The 25,768-nt window shown below is 29.0% G+C and overlaps 1 protein-coding gene across 1 annotated transcript in view; it reads left to right on the top strand.

The window, feature by feature from the left end:
• Positions 1-21,727, top strand: part of LOC136071869 (zinc metalloproteinase nas-13-like) — a 28,395-nt gene extending 6,668 nt beyond the window's left edge. The window contains exons 3-11 of the mRNA XM_065797413.1: positions 10,961-11,078; positions 12,399-12,505; positions 17,170-17,460; positions 17,573-17,722; positions 18,229-18,387; positions 18,460-18,573; positions 18,675-18,788; positions 19,112-19,225; positions 21,566-21,727. Of these exons, the coding sequence (XP_065653485.1) occupies positions 10,961-11,078; positions 12,399-12,505; positions 17,170-17,460; positions 17,573-17,722; positions 18,229-18,387; positions 18,460-18,573; positions 18,675-18,788; positions 19,112-19,225; positions 21,566-21,678 (1,280 nt within the window). The 3' untranslated portion in view covers positions 21,679-21,727. The remainder of the gene's footprint in view (positions 1-10,960; positions 11,079-12,398; positions 12,506-17,169; positions 17,461-17,572; positions 17,723-18,228; positions 18,388-18,459; positions 18,574-18,674; positions 18,789-19,111; positions 19,226-21,565) is intronic.
• The last annotated feature ends 4,041 nt before the right edge of the window (positions 21,728-25,768 follow it).

Below are 25,768 nucleotides of genomic sequence, written 5' to 3'. Positions count from 1 at the left end.
TTGTTGTTGGTTGCAGTTGCTGTCATTATGTTATTGAAGGATTCCCACAAGCCTGTTGATTGTGTTTCTAGTGTAGACTCCGTCACTGAGCGCTGAGACTTGACTGGTTTTGGTCCTGAACCTGGTAGTGTTGGAAGTTCATTGAGTAATTCACGAAGCTTTGATAAGTTGGCCACCAGCTTCTCAGGTTGCTTGCACTAAAGTGACCTGTACCTGGGATCTACCAGTGTGCAAACTGCATCTGGCTGAACCTAGTGAAATATTACAGAAACTCTTAAACAGTTCAAGGAACTTTAAACAGTTCAAGGAACTTTAAACAGTTTAAGGAAAGTTAAACAGTTCAAGGAACATAGATAATTAGATACTAATATATTAGATAAGTATGACCATGGTCCGTAATGCAATTGAAGTTAAAGAAAGCTTTATGTGCAAATAGGTAATTAAAAACTAGTGCGTGATTGATAATTACAGCGAATATCGAAAAAAGATTGATAAAACTCTAAAATAAACACTTATATACTGATTCTCAGTATGTAAATAATTATTTATTTTACCTCGTCAAAAGAAGGAAATCTTCTTTCTAAAGGTGCCACAAGTCTCCGCGCCAGTGAAATTCCTAAGCCTCTATTCGCAATATCACTAATAAAACCTTGCAGTTTTTGGTGTAATCCATACAGAACTGGTAATTTTAAAGATAACGTTGAGTAATTTTCACCACACAACTCTCTACTAGCCTGTTCAAAAGGAGTTATAATCTTTACATAACCCTCAGCGAGCTTCCATTCGTTCGTAGTGAGATTCTCCACCTTGCCAGTTAATGGAATTTCGGCTAAGGGCGCTTTCTCTTCCATAAGGCGTTATATCATGTAATAGTCGGAATTCCAACGCGTTGATACACTCATTATGAGCCCACGTTTATCTCTTTTTAACTACCTTTGTTGTGCATACAGCAATTGAGATGATTGAATACTTTGATGGTAGTGCAAGACGACTTTTTTACATTTCGCTATCATACTAATCATGCCTTTAATTTTGGATACTACATCATTAATTGATAATTGAAGCGTATGAACAAAGCAAGGTAAGTTCATAAAGTTTTGGCACATGTTCATGGTTGCTCTCATATTACTACCATTGTCTCAAAGAACTTATATTGATACTGCTCTTGGCAGCAATCTTCAATTGACTCAAGAGATTCTAATATTGCTTCGCCCGTATGTGACACAGCCACAAACTATTTATTCTCCAATATATATGATCACATTTGAAAATAAGCTCAGTAGTAATGCGATCAATCATTTCTTGCTTCAAATTTTTATTCCAAGTTGGCACAATACTACGAGAAAAAGTGGTCCTGCTCAAAATATGATACTGAGGAACAACCAATTTCATAGGTGCCTGAAAACCTTGTCCTTCTACGAAATCGTACGGCAGGTAATCAGAAGCCAACATGCGCCCAATAGCTCGTGTTATTTCTTTAGCTTTTTCGTGATCAGACGTCCGTGCTGTTTTGTCAGCCCACAGATCTGTGACACTAACTGGTAGTTGTTTTTCAGCTTTATTTTCTTCCTTTTTCATTCTTTTTACTTCTTATGCCTTTTTATCACACTCTGCTGATTCCTTCTAATGACAACTTCTCAGGTGAGTAAATAAGCCAGTTTTAAATGAAGTAGGACAATATATTTTTTGACTGCATTTTCCAATTTTCCAAAAACCAAAAATAGTATCGTTAATTTTACGCCTATCGAAATAATTCTACATAACGCACCTTATTCTCTCGTCCTCCATTTTGAAGCGTTTTACCATAATTTTACAGCAACTTTTTGAAGCGTAATAAAATACGCTTTTACAGCAACTTTTTAGATATCGAACTTTAAGTTCGAAATTCGAATTATATTCGATTAATTAAACATATTCGATTCGAGTTCGATTATTAAATAAACTCGAACTCGAACTCGAACTTGAAACTTCGAGTTTCGCATACTTCTAGTGCCCATTATAGTGTTTGTAGAAAAGAGAAAGAGAACATAACGACGATGTGATAATGGTTGGAGGTTGACTGCAAGAGCAGGTCCAACTATGTTTACAATGCGTTTTTACATCTTGTCTAAAAGAGAAAGAGCATCATTGGAGATCCGCCCCAGATATGGAAAGAGTATTCCATACAAGGACGGATTTGAGATTTATAAAAATAAAGAATAGAATCCTGAGTAAAAAAGGGCAAGTGCGATAAAGAGGCTCAACCTTAGCAGATGCTAATTTTGCAATGGATTTGATATACGGTTTCCAAGAAAGATCGAAAGTAATAGTTAATCCTAGAAGATGAAGGATTGATGACTCATCGAGTACATCAATCCTTCATCGTTCGTAAATATAGGAAGATATAGGCTATTGCGATAACGATTAGCTGAAAAAAAAAAGAGTTTTATCCGAGTTAAAAAATTAAAGAATTGGTTACTTGGTTAATTATTAACCACAATAAGCGGACCATTTCCTTTTTTTTTAGTTTTTATTAAATAACCTCCTCTTTTATAACATAAAACAAAAAAATTACGATCAGATTGAAAAGCTCTCTTTAATAGTATTTTGAAAACCTTAAAAGTTTCATGTTAAACATTTAGAATATTGTAAATTTGTTACGGTATTTTCAAATTGAAGCACTTTAAAAAGCCTTTTGTCTTACAAAGGTATCATTAGGCAAAAATCTCTTTAACATGTTCTGATAGAAATCAGGATGATAAAGCAGACTGAGATGATACTTATAATGTTTGAGCAATTTTTAATTTTGATTGATTTAATTTGCTAATATAAATTAAAAAAAACAGTGTTCTTAAATACAGCAGTTGTTTTAGTAAATGCGTCATCAATGCTAAAAGGTTTTGATTGCAATTGAGTGAAACTTCTTTCGGTTTATTGTCATTAAAGTTATTATTTATTAAGTTATTAAAATTTGTTACTGCATAAAATTCTGTTAGCAAATAGCTACGTTTAACAGTTTGAAGGTTTCCAAAAATTTGTACTATTGTATATTTCCTTGAAATATTATTACTTATTTCGATATATATTTGATCGACGTATGTACAATATATATACTTCAAATCAAATATATTTCGAAATAAGGTAAGATAATACCTAATAACACAATAACTTTAGTTTTATTATATTACCCTTTATATTACCCTGTTTTATTATTTTATTATATTACATGGAATCTGTTATCTGAATTTTTTAATTGCGTATCTGTGCGCAGATGCAAAACAACCTTAGTACCAAGGTTGTTTTGTATTCAACTATACGTTATATTACACAATGTTACTATAGTAACATGATGTATATGACATATGTTACTATAGTAACATATGTCATTCGTCACTAAAATTTAAATAACTATAATTAAAAAAATTATTTTAATTAACTTTTCAAATTAAGAAGCCCATACTAATTACCTGAATTCAATTCAACTGCTGCTAGAAATACTTTTGTGAGTGATTCCAAAAATTGTTTCTCTTCCTAACAAGCCATCTTGGATGTTGTATATACAATGGTTAGTGGTGCACACTAGTTTTTGTATTTACTGTAATAATGATTAAAAGTATTGCTACCATTTATATTCTGGTCATTTTTAATAGTACACTGTTCGGTGGATGACTTCAATTGGTAGATGCCTAATAACCTCAACTACTGCAATGACATCTAAAAACGTTTTGACAAACCCCATTTTGAATAAACTGATAAGTACTGAAACAAGAACAAAATCAAATTCTGCACTATACATAATTGCTGTATCTCTACCATGTGATTTTGTTGCGTACACATTCGTTAAAAGTTGCCTTTGGAATGTTGTATGTTCCTAAAGCATTACTGAACAATATTTCGTCTTTTTTGATTAATACGAATTCACATAAGTACATAAGTATTAGAGATTTTTTGTTTTTAGATTTTTAAATATTTTTAAGATAAATAGCATATATAATAATGAACACAATAATTACTCTTTTTGTGCTAACTACTTATTCATTAGAATAAGTGCAACTAAATTAATTAATAATAAAATAAAATGCAAATAAATATAGCATCTTACACGATAGCATGATTATTTACTTTATGTTTAATTATATGTGATAATTATAAATTAATTTAACGCTGCTCATTGCTTAATTATAAATTTATTTAGCCCTGCGCATAAGTTTGAACACATAGCATTTTTAATTTTATTCAAAAAACATTTTCTTGGTTTTTCTCTCATAAATTTTTTTCAGAAGTTTAAAGCTGATTTTTTTGTGAAAAAATTTTTTTTTCATGGGTAAAATTTTTTAATTTGCTTAAGAAAAAATGTCTTCTTCTTTATATGGAAAAATGTCATATTCAGTTGTAGCAAGATGGAGAAAAAAGATATAGGACTCTTGAGAGACGAATTTAGGTAACTTTAGGAGAAAACAGATCTGGAATATCATATTTCAGCAATTCCACAAAAACATCCTTTCTATCTTTCTCCTCTAAGCTATGTCCAGCTAAAGCAAATATAACACTGTGAAGTGAAAGTACTTCTGAGAATACTAAGGTTAATAGCTTTAACAATCATTAAATACTTCCAGGAGTGGGCTGGAGCCGACTCGGTCTGCTTCTCATGAACTGTTTTTTTTTGAAAAAAAGCTGTTCATGAGAAACTGTTCATGAAAATTTTTTTTGTAACTTGATAAGCCCCTTGTTAAGTTACCCCTAAACAAAAAAATAAGCCATTTTAATAGTGTGTTTATGCAAAATATGCACATTGCACACATATCATGTGTGCAGCACAATACACACATTATGTGCGTGCCTAAAATATGAAATGCTTGCTCTTGCTTGTGAGTGAGTCACAAGTTATGAAGCTTTGGCACACTGCACATTGTATCATCCACATTATTTTTTGCAATAAATGTTTTGTTATATAATTTATACTATACAAAAATAAATGAAGACAATTTACTCAAATGCAAAGTGAGCTGGTTGTTCAAAATTTGGCAGTCCACCCCAGGGTAAAGTGGATATATCATGATCAGTTATGATCTGTTAGCTGACGCTTGATATGTCTCTACGCTATTTATGAAGTACAAACAGTGAAAGATAATATATATGCTGCATCCTGTAGCCTTTGATGTATTTCCTGAGCCTAAAATTTATTATTATTTTTTTTATTATTCTTTTTTTTTTATTATTAATTCTTCTATAGTTAAAATAAAAACACTGACTGTAGTTTATATAGTAAAACTGTATACCTGCAAATAGCTTAAGAACTCTTATTGTAGGTAGAGAATAAACTGAAATACTTCTAATTGTTCTTTTATATTTTTTAGTGTTAGAATCAGTTGTTATGATCTGGTCTGTTGGGTTACAGCACTCCACAAGACTTTGTGTCGCCAGTATTTCATAATGAAGGTTATTTAAAGTACTCCTACATGAAAATCAAATCTCTACAATTTCATGGTTGAATCTTGTTTCATTCTTTACAATTTCATGGTTTATTCTTGCTCTCTGCGACTTGGAAATGTTTAACATGTCAATATCTAGCCCTAAGACAACATTTCTGTTTTAGCTCTCACACTAACTTGATACTTTAAAAAAGTTAAACCATTTTTATTTCTTAACTTTTTTACATTTAAATTAATTTTTATTTTATTTTAAAACTTGACTTATATACTTAACTTTTTTATTCATATACTTATTGACTTTGTCATATATAAATTCTTCTTATCAAAAACATTCGAACTAAATTGATGAAAAATCTTGGTTATATCATTTACCTTTTTTCTTTGCTATAGGAGTTTCAAAGAGTAAATCAGAATCTGTTCCATTACACCCACTAGAAAATTCCAGCCTAAAGTTTCTTAAAGCTTCTTTGTTTTCCTATTTCAATGGATTGCTCTCTTTTCCTCATGGTTTGCTCTTGTTCTCTCTTTCAGATGCCCTTTTTCTATTATCTTCTTCACCAAGTTTGTCATACACTCCTTACCTTCAACATCTCTTTAGCAAAATGTTTGACCAAGTCCTTTCAGAAAGTCTTGACCATGGTCTTTTTTAAACATCTCTTCTAGATATTAGAATCCTTCTTTACAGCCTTTTTTCTCCTTCTTGGATTCTGGCTTAGTTACTTTAAATTAATTAATTACAGTAATACATTTAGTTATAAAACAAAGTTAAAACACAAAATTGTTTACAAAATTTAACGTTTTTTTGCTAAAAAATATTCAGTTTTTAATTTTACCAATCTGTCTATATATTTCAAGTAACACTAATTGTTGCAGCCGTCACATGCCAATCACTTGACTTCTAATCATAAATTTTGCATTTGTAGCAAGATTTACTATTTAAAACTTCAGGTTATGCTCTGCTTCTAAATAAAAAGTTGCATCAACCTTTGTTTGTTTTCTTGTTTTTTTTTTCTCTGCTGCTAGTGTATCTCTTTTAGTTTACTTTTCATTTCTCTTTTTATCTTGTTCTTTATTTTGCTTATTTTTGAGTTTTTGTGCCTTATTCTAGTCTTTTATTTTTATCTTAATTCTTCTTGGCAATTGTTTTTCTTCTTGTCTCAGTTCTGAGCAGTGTTATTTTTATGTATGTAACACAAAAATAAGTTGGTTTCTTATGAGTTACTCTTGAGTGCCTAATACAAGGGAGGGTGGGAATAAAAGGGGGTTGGGTGGGAGGGGAAATTTTAGTCCAGATCTAATTAAAGGAAAGAGGAGGCGGGGATTTTCTTATTTTACAATAAGAATTTTTTTATTAGAAACTTCAGTTTATGAATCCAAACTAATACTTTTTAAAAAACACACATAAGACTATTTAAATCTAGCGTGGCTTGCGGTCAAATGCCCATTATCTAACAGCTGTTTTATAATAATTTCAATAAGATTTAATATGTCGATATAAGTTTATACTTTGGTGAGAAATAAATTTAAAAATATTTCTTTTAATTTATTTCTCAACATTTTTATTCATTTAAAAACTTTTTCGATAAACCAAAATTTACTAGGTTGGTAATTTTTAAAGCCTGTTTACCCTGAAAAGTATTGTTTTGATCAGTGACTGAAATAATTATTTTTTAACTTTTAAGGTCAATTTTTATTTTGTGTGTGTGTGTGTGTGTGTGGGAGGGGGGGGGGGGGTTCTTAATAAGCTGGGGGTGGGAATAAAAATTTTCCAAAAATTATTAAATGCCCCCCCCCCCTTGCGTTAGGGACTTGAGGGTACTCCATGTCGATAATGACTTTTAATGAATTTAAACACTTTAAAGTATTACGTGTTAAATTTTGGAAAAATTGTTTGAAAGAAAACTCAGTTAGGTTTAAACAAGCTGTGATGGATAGGCAATCAATAATTGCTGTGAGTAGATGAAGAATAATTCTTGCTGCTAGGTGAGGCGTTGTACAAAGGTTTAGGTTAGTTCTTTACTTCTTTAACTACCAGCCATTGTTTTTATAGATTATTAAGCCGTAACACAGTGCAAAATTTATTATATTTAAATATTTTATTACATATTTGTTATACTCAGGGCTGCTAAGAGCTTTCATGATGCCCAGTACATATCAGCATTTATGTGCCCCTATAAGCATGCATATTTTTAAATTTAAAGCATATACAAATATACAAGTTAATCACTGTGTTTTTTATTTTTAACATCCTTACTTTGCATCCATATTTTCATTAACGGCATCTGGATTAAATAACACTCAAGCAATACATTTAACATTCACTGATTAGGATTAATAAACAAATTCTTTGAAGTTAATATTAAAAACACTCTTTTCTCACTTTTTTACTAACAAAAACTATTATTATTATTATTACTTTTGCAGTTAATCTTGCTGTTATTATGTTATCTTACCACAGATTTGCATCCAATTCATTCTTAACTTGTGTGTCTGATAGACGCTTTTGTTCTTTTGTGGCCCTACAATCAATTTTTTAAATTCATTTTAGTTTACTTAATAGTCGTTTATCTGCTGCAATTGGTACTGACATTGCATTAAAAAATGCAAATAGATTGGAAAATAGGCTATAGACCTTTTGAATATATATTAGGTTGATAAAGTATAGGAGTTTCCAGAAATGAAAAATGAAGTTTCCTTCAAACTACTAAGATTTATCTTCCATAAAGTTATCTTCCCTTTCATAAGCTTTAATTTTTATTGGTTCTTGATATTTCAATTAGATGAATGAGAATCTTAGAGAAACAGTTTTCACAATCCCAATTTTAAATTAAATTTGTTGAATAAAGTAATAAAGCACAAGGTTTAAGACGTTAAATCCACTTTAAAGTTATGTTGTGGAAACTTATTGAAAAAGACTGCATTTCCAGATTCTTTTTGCTATCATTATTCGCTTTGCCAAATATTCTGGTTCATAGCCAAAATGAGTAATCCACTCATTATCGTCTTCTGGCGTCCCTATTATCTTGGCACCCGGGGCACATATGCTTCATATGCCCCTTCTTCTCCGTGGCCCTGGTTATGTTTAATTAAAAACTTCAATTAGCACTTAACTATTATTTATAAACAAAATCCTGTACACATTTTTGCAACACAGGATGCGTATAAAATTTTGAAAAATATATAAACAAATTTACAAACATCATGATTATTTTAAAATTGTTGATAAATTTAATAGCAGAAAAAAACTTCAGTTCATTCAATTCAAAGTTTAGAAAATTATAACCTATAACTTGAAGGAAATTAAAGTAAAAGCAGCAATAGTAGTTCAATCTTTCAAAGGCTACTTTAATCACCATTAAAAACTGATTTGAGCTTATTAATTGTTAGATCATAAAATCAATCCAAGGAAAGTTATTTTACAAATTAACAAGACAATGTGTTCTAATTTAGTAAAAGTCTATAAACTAAAATTTTTTAAATTCAAAATAATCTATAAAGATTTTATAACATCAAACTTTTGAATATAAAAGACTAAACGTGAACAAAATTTTCTAAATTTTCAAATAGTATATTTATTTATTTTGTTACCTTCTTTGGTTATTTTATTAGGTTTTCTTTTTGGTTAACTTTTTTTAACTTTTTCGTAGCAGTGCTTACTCTTTAAGTCAAACTTAAAATAAAAAAGTTGTTTTGTTATTCTTGTTTTATTATAGTAGCTTTATATTCTAAATAATGTAGATTTATTAACAGTATTTAATTCTGTAATGCTCTCATAATATTTATATTATATTATATATTATAATATATTATATTATTTAATTCAATTATTAAATATATTTTTATAATTAAATATAATTGTTAAATATACGATTAAAAATATTATTTAATATTTTAATATAATATGTGTATATATATATATATATATATATATATATATATATATATATATATATATATATATATATATATATATATATATATATATATACATATATACATATATATATATATATATATATATATATATATATATATATATATATATATATATATATATATATATATATATATATATATATATATATATATATATACTACTATATATTATAATATTTTTGTTACAAAATCCAATATATTCTGTTACAGAATATTTAAGACTTTTTTTAAAAAATCTTTTGATATTGAAATTTTTTTTATTAATAGTTTTTTTTGATCAAATGGAATTCGATAAAAAAAAGTTTTAAAATCTTTATTGATTGATACAATTGAACTAATTATTAAATCAACCTGTCAAAAGTATCATAAAAAAAATAAGATTAAAAAAAATAAATTGAGCACCAAAATGGCTAGCAAACTATATATATAACAGACAACAGTTTGTCAATATGTATCACAGTAGTAATAATAATACTAAAAATCAGATGTGGTGTTTTTAAAAGATTTATTTTAGTTACAGTTCCTTTTTTTCATATTAAGAACTTAGCTAAAGTCTAACGTAGCTAAATTATGTATCTTACAATAAGGACTTCCCTAAAGTTTCATTTAAATTATATTTCGAAATTTTTGCAGATGACACAAATTTGTTCTATTATTTAGTTCTATCAGGAAAATCAATCAACTTATAACTTCAAAAACATAATATGGTGTTCAGAGCTATCAAATGTTGCAAAAATCAAAAAAATCTAAATGCATTTTCACTTCAATTATATATATTTAAAAATCCTTTTTTTTTTTTTTATAAACAGCATCAAACATTTGCCAAAATAGGAAATGCATAAAAAAACACCCATAAAGTTCTCTTTATTGACAATACTGACTAAAGTGGTATTTTGTAAAGATAAACTTTTCCATGAAAATGCATTATATATATGCATTATTATTACCAAATCAACATATATCTAAATATATTGTTTATGTTTAAACATGGAATGGGATTTGCAAAAGTCAATTGAAAAAAAAAACTTTTGTTAAAGTAATGCAAAAAGGATTAACCTCAAAGCAACTAGAAACTTTATAGTTATCAATACAATTTAAATGTCAAAAGGAGGAAAAAGAAAAAATTTTTAACATACGTGCATGTGCATATGACACACACACACACACACACACACACACACACACACACACACACACACACACACACACACTCACACACACACACACACGCACACACACAAACATGCACAATACTTATTCTATCTTTACAAGTTTCCCATGACTACCCAACTGAAACTTTTTTTATTTTATTTCTATTGCTTCTAATTTTAAATAGTAACAATAATTTAACTTTGTTTTTTAAATATTTTTTAAAGTATTTTGATAATACTTATTATATTGTAAATATCTTTTATGCATTTAAAACTAAAGTGTTCTATAAATATGGTTAAATCTTGTAAATACTATATAATTCCTAAAATATATGAAAAAATGTGTTTTTTTTTTCCAGGTGGTGTTAGAAAATGAAATTATTTTCAATTTTTTTAAATGATTAAACTGTTTAATTAATTTATATTTTAATTATTATAATCATTAATTATTATATTATTCAGATAGGCAAAACCAACCAATGGTTTTACAAGCTATTGAAAATTACCATAAAAAGACATGTATAAAGTTCATTCAAAGAACAAACCAAGTTGAATACTTAAGTTTTTATCATGGACGGGGGTGAGTGACTTTTTTTTTTTATAGTAAAAATACTACTCTCTTTAAATATCACTATGTAACAAAATTTTTGTCTCTGGATTTTATTCCGTTGCTTATGTCTCAAGACTGTGGAAAAATAACTACATCGAACAAATACTTTGATGTTATGACCTCAGCATATCTTTTTTTAAGCGCCAAAATAGATTATAATAACAAGGCTCGACAAAATGACCTATGTGCGAATGTTTAGCATAAAATTGACAAAAAAAGCGAGCTTTAAATTTACTAACTTTTTCTAATTCAAATGCCAACATTTACCTATAAAAAACAAACACAGCATTTTACTGTTTTTGTTTTTTAAGTTTGTTATTGAATATTATTTTATACCAAATAAGATTGTTTTATGTTTGAAAAATATGGAAAGAAACTAAAACATTTTGTTATCAATGCGCGTACGTGCGTTGCTAACATAATGTTTTAGTTTCTTTCCATATTTTTAATAATAGTTGTGTAATTATTATCATTATTTTTAATTAAAAATTTGTCCTTTGAGACAGTTTTTCCATTTTAGTTAAATTAAGTGCTCACAATAAAAGTACGAGTATTTTTTAAATGCAAAAAATGCTTTTTTACTTTTATCAAATTATTAATTCTTTTAAATAAACTTTAAATTAATAAAAATTATATATAAATTATTATTATTTTTTAATTATTAATTTTCATTCTAAATTACACAAAAAATTTTTTTCACTTTTAATTTATTTTGAATTAAAATAAAAAGTTTGTTTTTCCATTTTTATATTATTTTATTTAAAATCAAAACGAAATGTTCGTTTTTCCGTTTTTATTTTAAATACTTATTTAAAACTTTTGTTTTTTCGATTTTTATTTTTTTTAGATTTTATTTGTAGTTTAGTTTTTATTTAGAGAAAGTATAAAAAGTGTACAATATTTCATATAAAGTAAGTCTTATAAAATGTTTAATTGATAGAACTTTCAAAATTAATAATACTGTTCTTGGTCTTCATTACGATATTATAAATTATTTTAAAGTTCTCAAATGTAATATATACCAATCTTGGATAATAGAACAATCCAAAATTTCTACTTAAATAAAGATAATTGTGGTGTTCCTTTATGGTCTAAAAGCCTAACAAACTCTCTCTGTTTAAAACTCGCTTTTAACAATATTTTTCAAAAATGAAATATTGTATCACATTTTATTTTGAAACAAAGCATTCATGAGAAAGGGTTATACTTTTTATTATCATGGAAAAATAAACAATTTTTTTTTTATTCCTTTCAATTTCTTGTTTCAAAAATATTAAAAAAATAATTTAGATGCTCTTCCGATGTTGGGTTTCGAAGATACCGAGTAAACCAGATATCTTTAGCTAATGGTTGTTTTATAATTGGAACTGTTATGCACGAGATAGGTCATAGTTTAGGTAAGTTCATCAATGTTGTGCAATAATATTAATATGCTGGTAAGATTGTTTGTTATAAATTTTATAGGTTTTATGTTTAACTTTAGATTTTTATATATATTGATTCTGATTTTTTTATTGGAGGTAAAAAAACTATCATTCAACCAATAGTTCTCAATTATTGATATTAATTATATTTCAACCAATTTGAAGAAAGCATTGTGGGTCATCATCTCTGGTTTTTCTGATTTTTACATATTGTTATGTGCATTATGTAGATAGGTCAAGTTTAAAATTTCAAACTTCCAAGTACACTGGTTCAGAAATTATAGCCTTAGAAACATGAAACAGTGACCCCCCTCGATTTACAAATAGTCAAAACAGACTACTTTAGAACTGTATAACTTTTTTATCACTTTCAACAAGTGTCTCATTTTTTCTAGAACTATTTTCTGGATAGCTCTCTCTTTAAAAAAGTGGTTTTTTATTAACTTGTATTAGATTGGAGAAAAATTATGACCTTCTCAACTTTGGAAAAAATCCAAAAATTGCTAATATATGCCAAAATGAAACAAACTGTAGCATTTTTATATTCATCCACAAGTCTTTACAGATAAGTTTTATGATTAGCTACTACTGTCTGAAATGGGCAAAATATCGGCAGCTTGTTGCATTTCAGAACTCAAATATATATAAAAGCAAAACGACCATAAAAAGACCAATTTTCAGCCATTTTGAGATGCTTGTAAACTATTTTTACATCTCGTTTTGATCTAAGATTAACAGCATGTAAGGCCATTAGACCCAACTATCTGAAAATGCAAACATTATAAACTTGTCAAATTCACACCATAAATGCCAGCATTTTTAAATAACCCTATTTTTCAATTATCAACGGTTAAATGTGTTACTAGGAACCAGCGCTCCTCTAATCTGCCAACTGGCCTATGTAAAGGGTGCAATTAATTATCAGTCATTTCTTAATAAAAAGAAAGATATGGTGGGTTGCCTTCTCTATGATCTGGCTTTTACAGTAGATAAGGGCACAAATAAATGGGGCAGTAACTTTTTAGAGACCTTCATTATGGTTCAAATGAAGGTCTCTGAATTACCACTGATCACTTATAATTAATTATATAAAACTTCTCTCTTTTTGAAGTTTTTTCTGATTAAATTGACCAAGCCCTCTCTCTTTATCCATCAACCAATATTGTTGTTGTTGGTGACTTTAATGCTCATCACACTGAATGGCTTGGCTCTACTGTTAGTGACTATGCAGGCGTTAAAGCCCACAACTTTTGCCTTTCTCAATCCCTAAATAAAATAGTCAACTTTTCCAACTCGCTTTCCAGACAACTTGAATCATTTACCTTCTTTACTTGACTTATGTCTTCTTTCTGATCCTAATCAGTGATCAGTTTCTCCGCATTTACCCTTAGGTGCTTCTGATCACGGTTTGATCTCTCTAAAACTATTATCTTATTCTTCTTCATCATCTCAATCCCACTATCATCGTACCTCTTACAACTACCTTAAAGCTGACTGGGAATCTTTCTGTGATTTTCTTCGTGATGGCCCTTGGGTAGAAATCTTTTGTCTTCCTGTCGACAAATGTGCTTCTTACATAACTTTGTGAACTCAGGCTGGCACGTAATCTTTTATTCCCTCTTGACAATTCCAGGTCAAGCCGAACTCTTCTTCATGGTTTTCCTCACATTGTATTGCTGCAATTTCCAATGGAAACTGTTACTTCCATATTTAACGTCTGCTGATTTTTGCTAAAAACCATTTTAAAAAGATTTTGTCTAACGCCAAAGTCCGCTATTCTCAGGTCATAAAATCTCATGTTTCATCACAAAAATTAGGCTCTTGTGACTTCTGGAGATTCTTTAACATTATTAATAATAAGAGCATATCTGTTATTCCACCTCTTTTGTATGGTTCAGACTTTGTCACCTTACCTAAAGACAAAGTTGAATTGTTTGCTAAGAACTTTTCATAAATATCATCTCTTAATTCCACTAGTTGCGTACTACCTGATATAGCCGTCAAACAGGTTGATCCGTTTCTTGACATTCGTATTACTCCAGCTTCCGTATCTCAAGTGATTTCCTGCTTAGACTCTTCTACAGCTTGCGGTTCGGACAACATATCTGTTATAGTCTTGCAGAAGTTTCTCCGGAGCTGTCGTCTATACTTTCAAAACTATTCAATAATTTTATCAGAGTGCTTATCATAGTCTTGTTTTCCAGCATGCTGGAATGCGGGATCTCTTATCCTTATTTTCAAAAATTCTGGAGAGTGATCTCATTTGTCTAACTACTGTCCCATTAATCTTCTTCGTATCAAAAGCAAGGTTTTTAAATCATTAATCAGCAAACACTTAATCTCTCATCTTCAACCTAATAACTTACTTTCTGATCATCATTTTCGATCTTCTCATCTTACAGCTGATATGCTAACAGTAGTAACCAATAGGTTTTATCATGCATTAGATAAAGGTGGAGAGGTTAAGGCTATCGCTCTTGACATTTCTAAAGCTTTTGATAAAGTATGGCAAGCTGATCTTCTTCATAAGCTTTCTTCTCATAGTGTATCTGGTAACATCTTTAAGATTATTGAATCCAATTGTAGTATAAAAGTTGTCCTCAATGGACAGCACTTTTCTTCATATCCTGTAACTTCAGGAGTTCCTCAAGGTTCAACTTTTGGTCCTATAATCTTTTTAATTTATATTAACGATTTTCCAGACATTGTCACATCCAAGGTGGCATTGTTCTTATCATGACACGAATAAATGATAGTGTCATCGCTGATGACACTACTATTTATTCTTGCCATGATAAGAAACAAACACTTTTTGATTGCTTGGAGGGGCCATTTGAGCTTGAAAAGGATTTCACTTCTTCTACAGCATGGGGCTCACAGTAGCTGGTAAACTTTAATTCAGATAAAAATCGATTTTTTTTCAGCCAATTGTTATAATTATGATAATATAATAGTTATCGCAATAATTTAGATCTTCCTATATTTATGAACGGTAATATACTCGATGAATCATCTATCCTTCATCTTCAAGGACTAACTCTTACTTCCGATCTTTCTTAGAAACCGTATATCAAATCCATTGCAAAATTGCATCTCTATATTGTTGCATCTCTTTATTATGCTCAACACTTTATTCCTCCGGATTCTATTCTTCATCTCTATAAATTTCAAATCCAGTCTTGTATGGAATACTGTTGCCATATCTGCCCCAGATATTCTAATGATGCCGTAATGATGATGCTTCTAATGATGCCCTTTCTCTTTTAGACAAGGTGCAAAAACGCATTCGAGACATAGTTGAACCTGCTCATGCAGCCATCCTCTAATTACTTTCACATTGTCGGAATGTTGCTTCTCTTTCTATTTTCTACAAATACTATAACGGGCACAGCTCTAAAGAGCTAGCATCTCTTGTGCTTTTTACTAAAGTTCATTCTTGTTTTACTTGTCATTCAATTGTCTCATCCTTTTTCTGTGACTGTTCCTAAGTGCTCCCAAAACTCTTATTTCTCTATTTTTCCTTGAACATCACAGTCTTGCTTGCCTGATTTATATAATTTGCAATCTTTTAAGTCTTCTTTCAATTTTTATCTTGCTCTACAATCTTCATTTTCTTTCTTTCAGTAACTTCCAGCTATAATAGTGCTTGCTTGCAGCCTTTTTGGAAGCAAAGATGTTAAAAAAAAGCCTCCCCAAGGCTGATAAGGCCTCTACATACGAGGAGGCTACTTAATTGTGGTTATAACCCTCTCTCAAATCTATTACTCCAAAACATGAACCTTGATGAACAAGGCCACTGCGTGGAGAAACAAGTTGATCATGGTACTACCAGGGATGTGATGGGGATCGAACTTGGAGCCTCTTGCTTATGAAGCGAGCGTGCTATTACTACACCACTACTGCATTAGAGCTTTATTATACATTACAGCTCATAAAAATAGTGTGCTTTAGTTTTTAGAAATAAAATTGTTAAAAATAGTAAATTAAACGGTCCCAAATCACCATTCCCAAACGGTTCCCAAACCACATGTTGTGTTCATATTAAAGACAATGATTAAAAAAAAATGTTTGGGCTATTTTTTTTGATTAAAACAAACAAATAATTGCATACCAAAAAAAACTTTCTTTTTTGTTTTAGTTGAAACTTGCCTTCTTCGTTTTGTTGTAGGCCAAATAATCTTCGTAATATATGCTGGAATCTATAAACCTGATAATTTATTTAAACATATTTTAATAGAGTTTTAGTACATGGCATCTTGATTTTTTGTTTGTTTAAAAGGTCAATTATGTTAACAAACAAAAAAATTAATAACTTCTTGTACCAAAACTCTAAGTAATAAAACGCCCTTGAATAAATTATCATGTCTGTAGACTGCAGCATATATTATGAAGAATATTTGGTCTAAAAGAAAACGAAGAAGAGGAGCTTCGGCTAAAACAAAAAAGTTGATTTTTCTTGGTATGCATTTATTCTTTTGTTTTAATCGAAAAATGTAGCCCAAAAGTTTTTTTTAAAATCATTATCTTTAAAATGAACACAACATGTCTTGGTGGTTTGAAATCTCCTTAACAAACACTTATTGTAAAGGTTTTTTTGGTTTTCTAATAACTGAACATTTCTTTTGCGGTTATTTCAGGTTTTTACCATGAACAAAGTAGACCTGATCGTGATGAATATGTCACTATAATTTGGAGAAACATTCAAAGCGATATGCAGTATAACTTTAACAAACATTCTCTTAATACAATTGACAGTTTGGGAACGCCTTATGACTTTGATTCTATGATGCATTATGATCAAACTGCATTTGGAGGAGGTCAGGTGACAATTGTCACAAAAGATAAAAGCAAGCAAAGAGTGATTGGTCAAAGAAACGGTTTTAGCGAAGGGGACATAATTCAGTTAAATAAAATGTACCCTTGTCCAGGTAATATTAAAACTTTTTTTAACAATATTTATGCAATAATTGTACATATAATAGTTAATACAAAATGTTAGGTTTTTAAATTTTATTTCTGATGTAACGTAGTAGTTTTTAGGAACATCTACCCCTAGTCCCACACCACTACCACGTTGCAGTCCAGGAACTGATATCCATAGCGATTGTGCACAGTGGGCTAAATCAGGCTATTGCACAGCTGGAAATTTTTGGCAAAATGTGAATCGGCTATGCTGCAAATCATGTGCAAGTAAATATTGTTACATAAATATTACATAAAGTTTAAATAAAAGTGTGCAATATAGAAACTAATGAATAAAGTTAAAGTTAAGTAGATTAACTGTTACCTGTTGACCTTATGTTTGTGCTATAAAAACCCCATTGAATATGTGTGTTATAAATATTAGGTTTTAAAAGCATGTATCTGTACACTTGATTTAAATAAGTCAGAAAAACCATTGAAACTTCAAAAAGTATTTACTCTTAGAAATATAATGGAGGCACTAATAACATAAAGTGTTAAATATTTATAAAAATAAAGTAAAGTTAGTCGAGTTGAATTTGACATATCTAGCGAAATACAATTTACGTATGCGTTTAAAAGTCAGCGTTATATGCAAAAAAAAATTACATTGTGTGTATAAAAAAGTGAACCATGTATTTTGCCATGGCAATTATGCACATTACATATGTTTTACAGCATTTTAATATCTCTAAAAAAAACATGTTAAAGCAGTTTTAAAAATGTAAATTTAGGCTTGACAACAGCTAAACCGATACCTACGTCAGCTTTACCACAATGCACTGTTGGAGTTGATCTTGACAAGGAGTGTCCTGATTGGGCTAAAAAAGGGTATTGTACTGACCCCAACTATTCTCAAGGGATGTTACGATCATGTTGCAAATCTTGTGCCGGTAATGTTGTTTATGGAAGAAAATTGTTTTACAAGTTGTATACGTGTATATTATAATATAGGCTTTATATAGGTGAATGCGAAGACCAGGATGTAAATTGCGATGAGTGGGCTATTACCGGAGAATGCAAAAAAAATCCTGTTTGGATGTTAAAAAACTGTCGAAAGTCATGTCAAGCTTGTGCCGGTATTGTTTAAATTTGAAATTTCATAACTAACACTTTTATTTTTAAAGCAGTTTTACTAAAAAATAAAAATAATTTATAATTTTTTTTTATTTTTATGCAGAACCATGTACTGATTTTGATACTAATTGCGCAACGTGGGCTTCAAAAGGAGAATGCAAAAATAATCCTGAATGGATGTCAAAATATTGTCGAAAATCTTGCAATTCCTGCCCTGGTATTTTATTTTAAGTTAGAAGACTTAAAAATTTTTAATGAACCTAATATTGTTGATAACATTTATTTTATTTTATTGATAAACACTTTTTCCAAATTTTTGATTATATTTTTATTACCGCTTTTGTTTTTTAACTAACTGTTTTATTTTTTATTATTACTGTTTGTTTATATATTAAAACAAAATAAATTTCTTGTTGCTATGTTATAATTCTTTCTAACATTTACAACATTTTTAATTGAAATTAAAAAAACAAAAATTTCAATTTGTTCGACAATTTTTTTAATGTTTATTTTTTTATGTTTGATATTAAATTTTTAAAGGTAGCTGCGAAGATAACGATCTTAATTGTGCTACTTGGGCTTCGTCAGGTGAATGCAAAAGCAATCCAGATTATATGTTAAGAGCGTGTAAAAAGTCATGCAATGTTTGTGCAAGTATGTTGAACTTTTTTCTTTGTGGTTCTAAACTACGTAGATTTTTAAAGTTTTTATCTAGTTTTTTCACTTGATCCCATATTTATAACTAAATGCTGAAAAGCCTTATAGCCAACTAGTAGAACGTGATAATTTGCGCACATAGTTGTTTATTTATAGCAAAACCTGGCAATGTTGCTATTTAATTAACCTTTTTTGAATAAAATTGAACAAACAATACCCTCAAATTGCCTAAGTTCGGTCGACAGGTAATTTCATCATTTAACAATCAATTTAAAAAAATGCATGCTTATTTCAATTTTTACAAACTTTTTTTTCTCCAATAATATTTTTTGACACTTAGTGCTTAAGAATTGTTTAACGAAATAAACGTTTAACGAAATAAACGTTTAACGAATGAAAAAATTGCTGTAATATAAGCAAACTTATCTAATCGAGAAATTAAAAAGGAAATTAAAAGTTTTCCAAAAGTGCTTCAAGATGGGCGTTAATTATGGAGCTTATAAAGGAAGTGGTGGCGAACGTAAAATTGATAATCGTGCAAAACGAGCTATTATATGTCGTGCAGCTGCTCAGCACATGACTGCATCTCGAATTCGTGCTGATTTACAATTACCTGTAGTTGTTAAACATGTGCAACAAATCTTGCATGAAGATCCAAACGTAGTTTGGAAAAGGCGTAAACCAAAACTTACTGTTCTTCATAAAGAAGCTAGATTACAATTTGTAAAAGAACACATGTGTTGGTAGAAGGAGTGGCATCAAGTTCTCTTTTTGATGAAAAAAAGTTAAATTTAGATGGTCCTGAAGAAAATCAATACTACTGGTACTATCTCCGAAAAGAGGAGAAACTCGAATGAGTCGTAACTTTAGCCGTAGAACTGTTATGATTTAGGGGGCTTTTTCTTTTGATGGAAAACTTCCACTGGGATGGGTTTCAATAAAAATGAATTCACAGGACTACATTGACTTACTAGAAATTTATATCTGTAACAATACAATGCTGCTATCCATAATTTAAAGCTTACAAAAGCTTGGGTTAGAGAAAAAATATTCACTTAATGGAGTTGCCCGCATGTAAGTCCAGATCTAAACCCAGTTGAAAATCTATGTAGAGTACTTTCTAGAAAGGTATATAAAAACGGTAGCAATTTGAATCCGCATTGGAGCTGAAAACTCGTATCAGAGAAACTTAGAATGAAATATCTTCAGAAACTATCCAAAATTTGTGACAAGTAAGCCAAGTCGCATATTTGAAGTCGTTAAGAATACAAAAAGCAATGCTACATATTAAAGGAGCGATATATTATAATTAAAACAAATAATTTTTGGTATTTTCTTGTATGTAACGTACATGAGGCTAATTCTGCTTTCTCCACAAGTTTAATACTTTTATTTATTTTTTCCATTTGTAACTAATTAAACTTTCCAATTTCGAAATTTTCTAATTGTAGTAGAAGGTAAAAATAAATAAAGTAAATTTAAAAATTGTTTCACTTTTTGGTTAAATTAAAACGAAAAATAATGGTGAGGTTATTTCTATTTTTTCCACTATATTACAAAATCATGCATATTTTTAAAATCTCAAATAAGCAAACTCTGAATGTATCAATAAATGTATCAATGTATCTCTGAGTGATCAAATTTGACATTAGTATATTTAAGAGCCATCTAAATAAATTTGTTTGCCAAAAATAATTTTTTATTTTTGCTTTTTAATAAATTTTTTTAATCTGTTATTAATAAAAAAAAAAAAATATTTTTCAAAATTGAATCAAACGATTTTGTTTCATAATTTTATTATAAAATAACATTAGAAAACTATTTTCACAATTTTTTATGTTAGGTTTGTGATATTGCGATAAATTTTGCGATGTGTTATTCGGATATTAAATTTGCGATACTGTGATGTGTTATTGTTAAATGATGTTAAATGTGTAATATTGCAATGTTTTGATTGGAATGTATATAGTGACCGAACCTATGAAGTGGTGTTGAACGTTCGGTAAACTTATGAAGTGGTGTTCAGTAAACTATTTGTCCTTCATTTGAAACAAAATATTGAATGCTAGTTTTTATTGATGTTTTATTTTTACAATATAAATATTTTTACAATATAAATTAATGATATATTAGTCTGTATAACTTAGAAAAAAATTGATAAAACATTAATTTATGATTGAGATATTAATGTTTAAAGCTTAAGTGCCCGAACTTTGGCGATTTTACGGTATATCACGCAGATTTATTTAAACGCATTATCATTTACGTCATTTAATAATTATTTATAAGATTAAAGTTATATTATCATTTATGTCATACTTTTCCGTCTTTTGGCAGGTTGTGTCGATAATGAGCTGAAGTGTACTACCTGGGCTGCATCCGGAGAATGCAAGAATAATCCAAATTATATGTTGATATATTGTCGAAAATCTTGCAATGTTTGTAGATAGATTATTATGATAATTATCATGGTAGTAAAAAGTTTAATACCCAAAAACAGTCACGGCGTTAATTTTTGTCTAAAAATCTGTGGAAACTAAATCAAAGTGGAAACCATGTAAAAATAGTTATAAAATTTTAATAGACTAATCCATATCAAAAAAATGACTGGTTTCTATTGGTACAGACGTTTTGCGCTAAACTTAATATGTAAAAAAACAAGCGTATGGGATCATAGTAGGTCTATATGCATCATCCTCTACAATTTTTTAATTATATCTTGAGATTATACTCTCACATTGATAACATAATATCAAACTCATATTTGCAGAAAAATTATTACAAAAAATTGACACTCTAATTATAATTATACTCCTGAATAAAAATTAATTATTAAAAAACTTAAAATCTACATGTGAAATATTTTTACAACTAAAAATTTGGTAAAAACCAACATTAAACAACCTCTAAAAATAATATAAAGAAATTATGAAATATTAGTAATCTAATTAAAAAATATAAAAAGGAATAAAAATAAAAAGGAAAAATTCTGCTTAGAACGTGCTTCTTTAAAAATTATTTTAAATTAGTTTGACTACAACTACAATATTGGCTTGTAGTTGGAGGTAATTTTAAACTTCTTGCAGGAATGTAAGTCGTCAAGTTCAGCCGCCCAACACCTAAAAAAACAAAATAAAAAAACTACTATTGTTCTACCAATTTATCATACATGTTCTATTTCCATGAAATAATAAGTCTATATTTGTTTTTCTCTCTGTCTTCGTGAATATCTTTACCCAATATATTTATACATTTGCAAATGTCCCCAAGGGTATAATAAACATTATAAACGTTATATACAATATAATATATGGCGCAGCCACAACGTTCCTTCTGACGCAACACAATAATAGTTTATGTATAAAACAATTATTTACACTAATTACAAAGTTGTAAATTCTAATTCATAAATCTACATCACTGTATTTCGCTTGTTGAACGGCTGAGCTTTAGATACTTTGTAGTGGATTAAGTTGCAAACCTTGAGCTTAACAGAATAACTTAATCTTAAACCAATATAATAACTTAACCTTAAGCCAATAGAACTACTATGTACATCTACACCTTATTATTATTCAAAATAAATAAAAAACATAACTTTAAGAAAGGTATTTATTGGTATTTTTATAGCAAATAATATTTATCATAAATATTAATCGTCTTATCTTTATATTTTGAATATGCTCTTTTTCATGAAGGTTTCATGAAAATATGTTGAAATGGTATAAATAAAGCCCGTTTTTAAAAAAATATATTAACTATTATGAATAAAAATAACTTCTGAAATTGAAATACAATCAAAATGCAAATGGGTTTCCAGAAATAAAACTATCATCGTCATCAAAAAAATAAATGCTTGAACATTCTTCTTAGTATAAAGCCAAGATAAATTTTTTATAAAAAGCCATACAACTAAACAGCTTTGTAAGTCATAACACTTGTAGCACCAATTTTGAAAGTTATTACATCTGTAGTACCAATTTGGAAATTCACAATACTTGCTTGGGTATTTTATATGTCATGGCTTTACTTACAATATCTTAACTTAAACATCAAGGTTTATAATATACTGATACTTTGTATCAGGTTATCATAACCTATAATAATCTGGTACAATTATAACCTATAATATTATAATATATAATAATTTGATACTTTGTATTACGTTATAATAATATTTGGTTATGCCTCGTAATAGGTTATATAAATATATAGATTATTAGATATCTATATATTTGTATCTAATATAAGGCATATCTGATTTCTTGTATTAGATGTTTACCAACTTCAAAAAACAGACCGCTTTTTATTTTCCACATAAACCTTACAAATTGGGTTAAAATTACAGTCCACTGAACTGACTTAAAAAATTATTGCGAAATCCAACACTTAACCATTGGTTTAAGTTCATGGCATTGGTTTTTTAATGTGGCACTGTTTGTCCCATGTCACACCGTTTTAGGGTGAAATGGAACAACGGTTGGAGTGAAATGGGACAAGTTAGAAGCATATAATTTTAAGAATTATTTTATTCTGTCATTCTACTCCTTATATAACATATCAATACAGAAAATATATTTATATTTAAGAAAAATAAGATAAGATTCTCATCTTTATTTTTCCCTTTTTTTTTTTTTTACATCCTGATAAACATTAATATAGTTCATTTCTTGCTGTTGTGTCAGTCAATACCAGAGACCTAAAATATTTTCTTTTTGCACTTTTTCTCTTTGCCACCCTCTCACATACTTTTGGAAATAGCCTTATTTCTTCTGCTGTCCAATGGTAGGCAGAAGTGTTGGTTTGCTGTTTCTTATCATTAACAACTTTAGATATAATTAATGGTGGTGTGAGGATTGTTTGTGTTTGCCAATTAGATATATTACTTAAATTGTAAAACTCATTTGCAAGGCCTGCTGATCGGATACATTAGTAAGACTGACAGAAAACGTTTTTTGGGCCGATTGAGAAATACTGCTGGACAAACTGGCTCAAAAAGTAGAGACATTTGCTGAAATTGGTCGATCAGATACATAAGAACATAAAAAGTCTACATCACTGAAAATATATAAATTGTACGGGTAAATGTCAGCTGCTTTAAACCATTTGGGAAGTAAAAATCCTCGCATAAGCTATTTCTAAAAATTCAGAAATATTGTCATAGGAGTATTTGGATGTGCCCTTAACCACGAGTTAACGCTGAAATATAAAATTTCTTTTATGGCGCAAATACTGATCTATCAAGCGGTTGGAGTTTGAGGCTGCAATTGGGTGGCAATATCAAGACCACAACATTACTTTTCTTAGCTTTATCCATCAATTCAATCGATATATGACTTATATGAGTATGATCAAAATTTTTTTTAATGTATTTTGATAAAAGATCAAAATACATTTTAAAAATTTCTATATTTATCCATCCACTTGGATTAACATCACATTTAGTACCTGTTGGTGAACCTTTAAGCTTGTGGATACGAAAGTAAACACGAGAAAATATCAACAATGGTGGAATAGAATTTCCAAGGGAATTTAAAAAACCCACTATTGTAACTAGGATTCCCTATTCAACAGAAGTAACCTGTTCTACTTGCGTTACTCCTTTACCAGCAATAACTTTCGCTGGTTTATTAACAGTTGTAAGAGCGGTTTTATCAATATTGTAAATGCAATTAGCAAAAAACTTATAGCGTTTCTGTACGCTGTCATGGGTTTTTAAGAAAGAATATACATTTATGCGATTAAAAGTAGCTGTTCGACTGAGGCCAGTAGCTTCTGGCATATGAAGACAAAATTTTTTACTATTTACGAATAAGTATAACCGTTCAGCTCCAGCTATTTCACTATTTTTCCAGTTTTCTGGCATTTTAGTGTAATTTTTAATTACGTGTTAATATTACAAGTTGGTTTGTTTCTCTATTATTAAGTCCATAATGCATGTTAGATGCTTGACGAAGATATATTGAAAGTTCATCTTCTTGTGCTTTATTAAAAATATGTTTGTGTTGTTCATCAAAATATTAGTAAGAAGTGTCTTTGTTAACCTTTATTTTCCGATGTAAACTTGATTATAAAATTTTATACTCTTGTGCAGCTGCTAGTAGCAATAAGCTCCCAGATTCGACAGCCATCACAGCGGCTTTTATTGCATGAGCATCAGGCTTTAACCGATTTGCCACACTTTTGTACTTTCTTGGCATCTGAAAAAGATGAAAATAAAAAAGATTACACATATTACTCCTAAAAAAGATTACTACATATTACATATTATCTCCATTATTAAAAAATTATTCTTTTTTTAATCGGATCAAAATCCAGATTATGATTAAAATTAATGAAAATGAAATGAAATTACAATGAAAATAAAATAAAACTTATAATGAATGTAAATTTAAAAAAGGTTATATTGAAGACCTAAAAAAAATAATTTGAACTGAATTTAAAATATACTAAAAAAATATTTGTTAATAAAACAAAACTTACAGCGAAAGATGTCTGTAGGGTAAAATTTCAAGATAAAGAAATACAATATAATCAATT

The sequence above is a fragment of the Hydra vulgaris genome, chromosome 05 (genome assembly GCF_038396675.1).
Source record: "Hydra vulgaris chromosome 05, alternate assembly HydraT2T_AEP".
NCBI classification, from domain to species: Eukaryota; Metazoa; Cnidaria; class Hydrozoa; order Anthoathecata; family Hydridae; genus Hydra; species Hydra vulgaris.
Note: the sequence above shows the minus strand (reverse complement) of the source record. Positions and strands in the feature narration are given on the sequence as shown.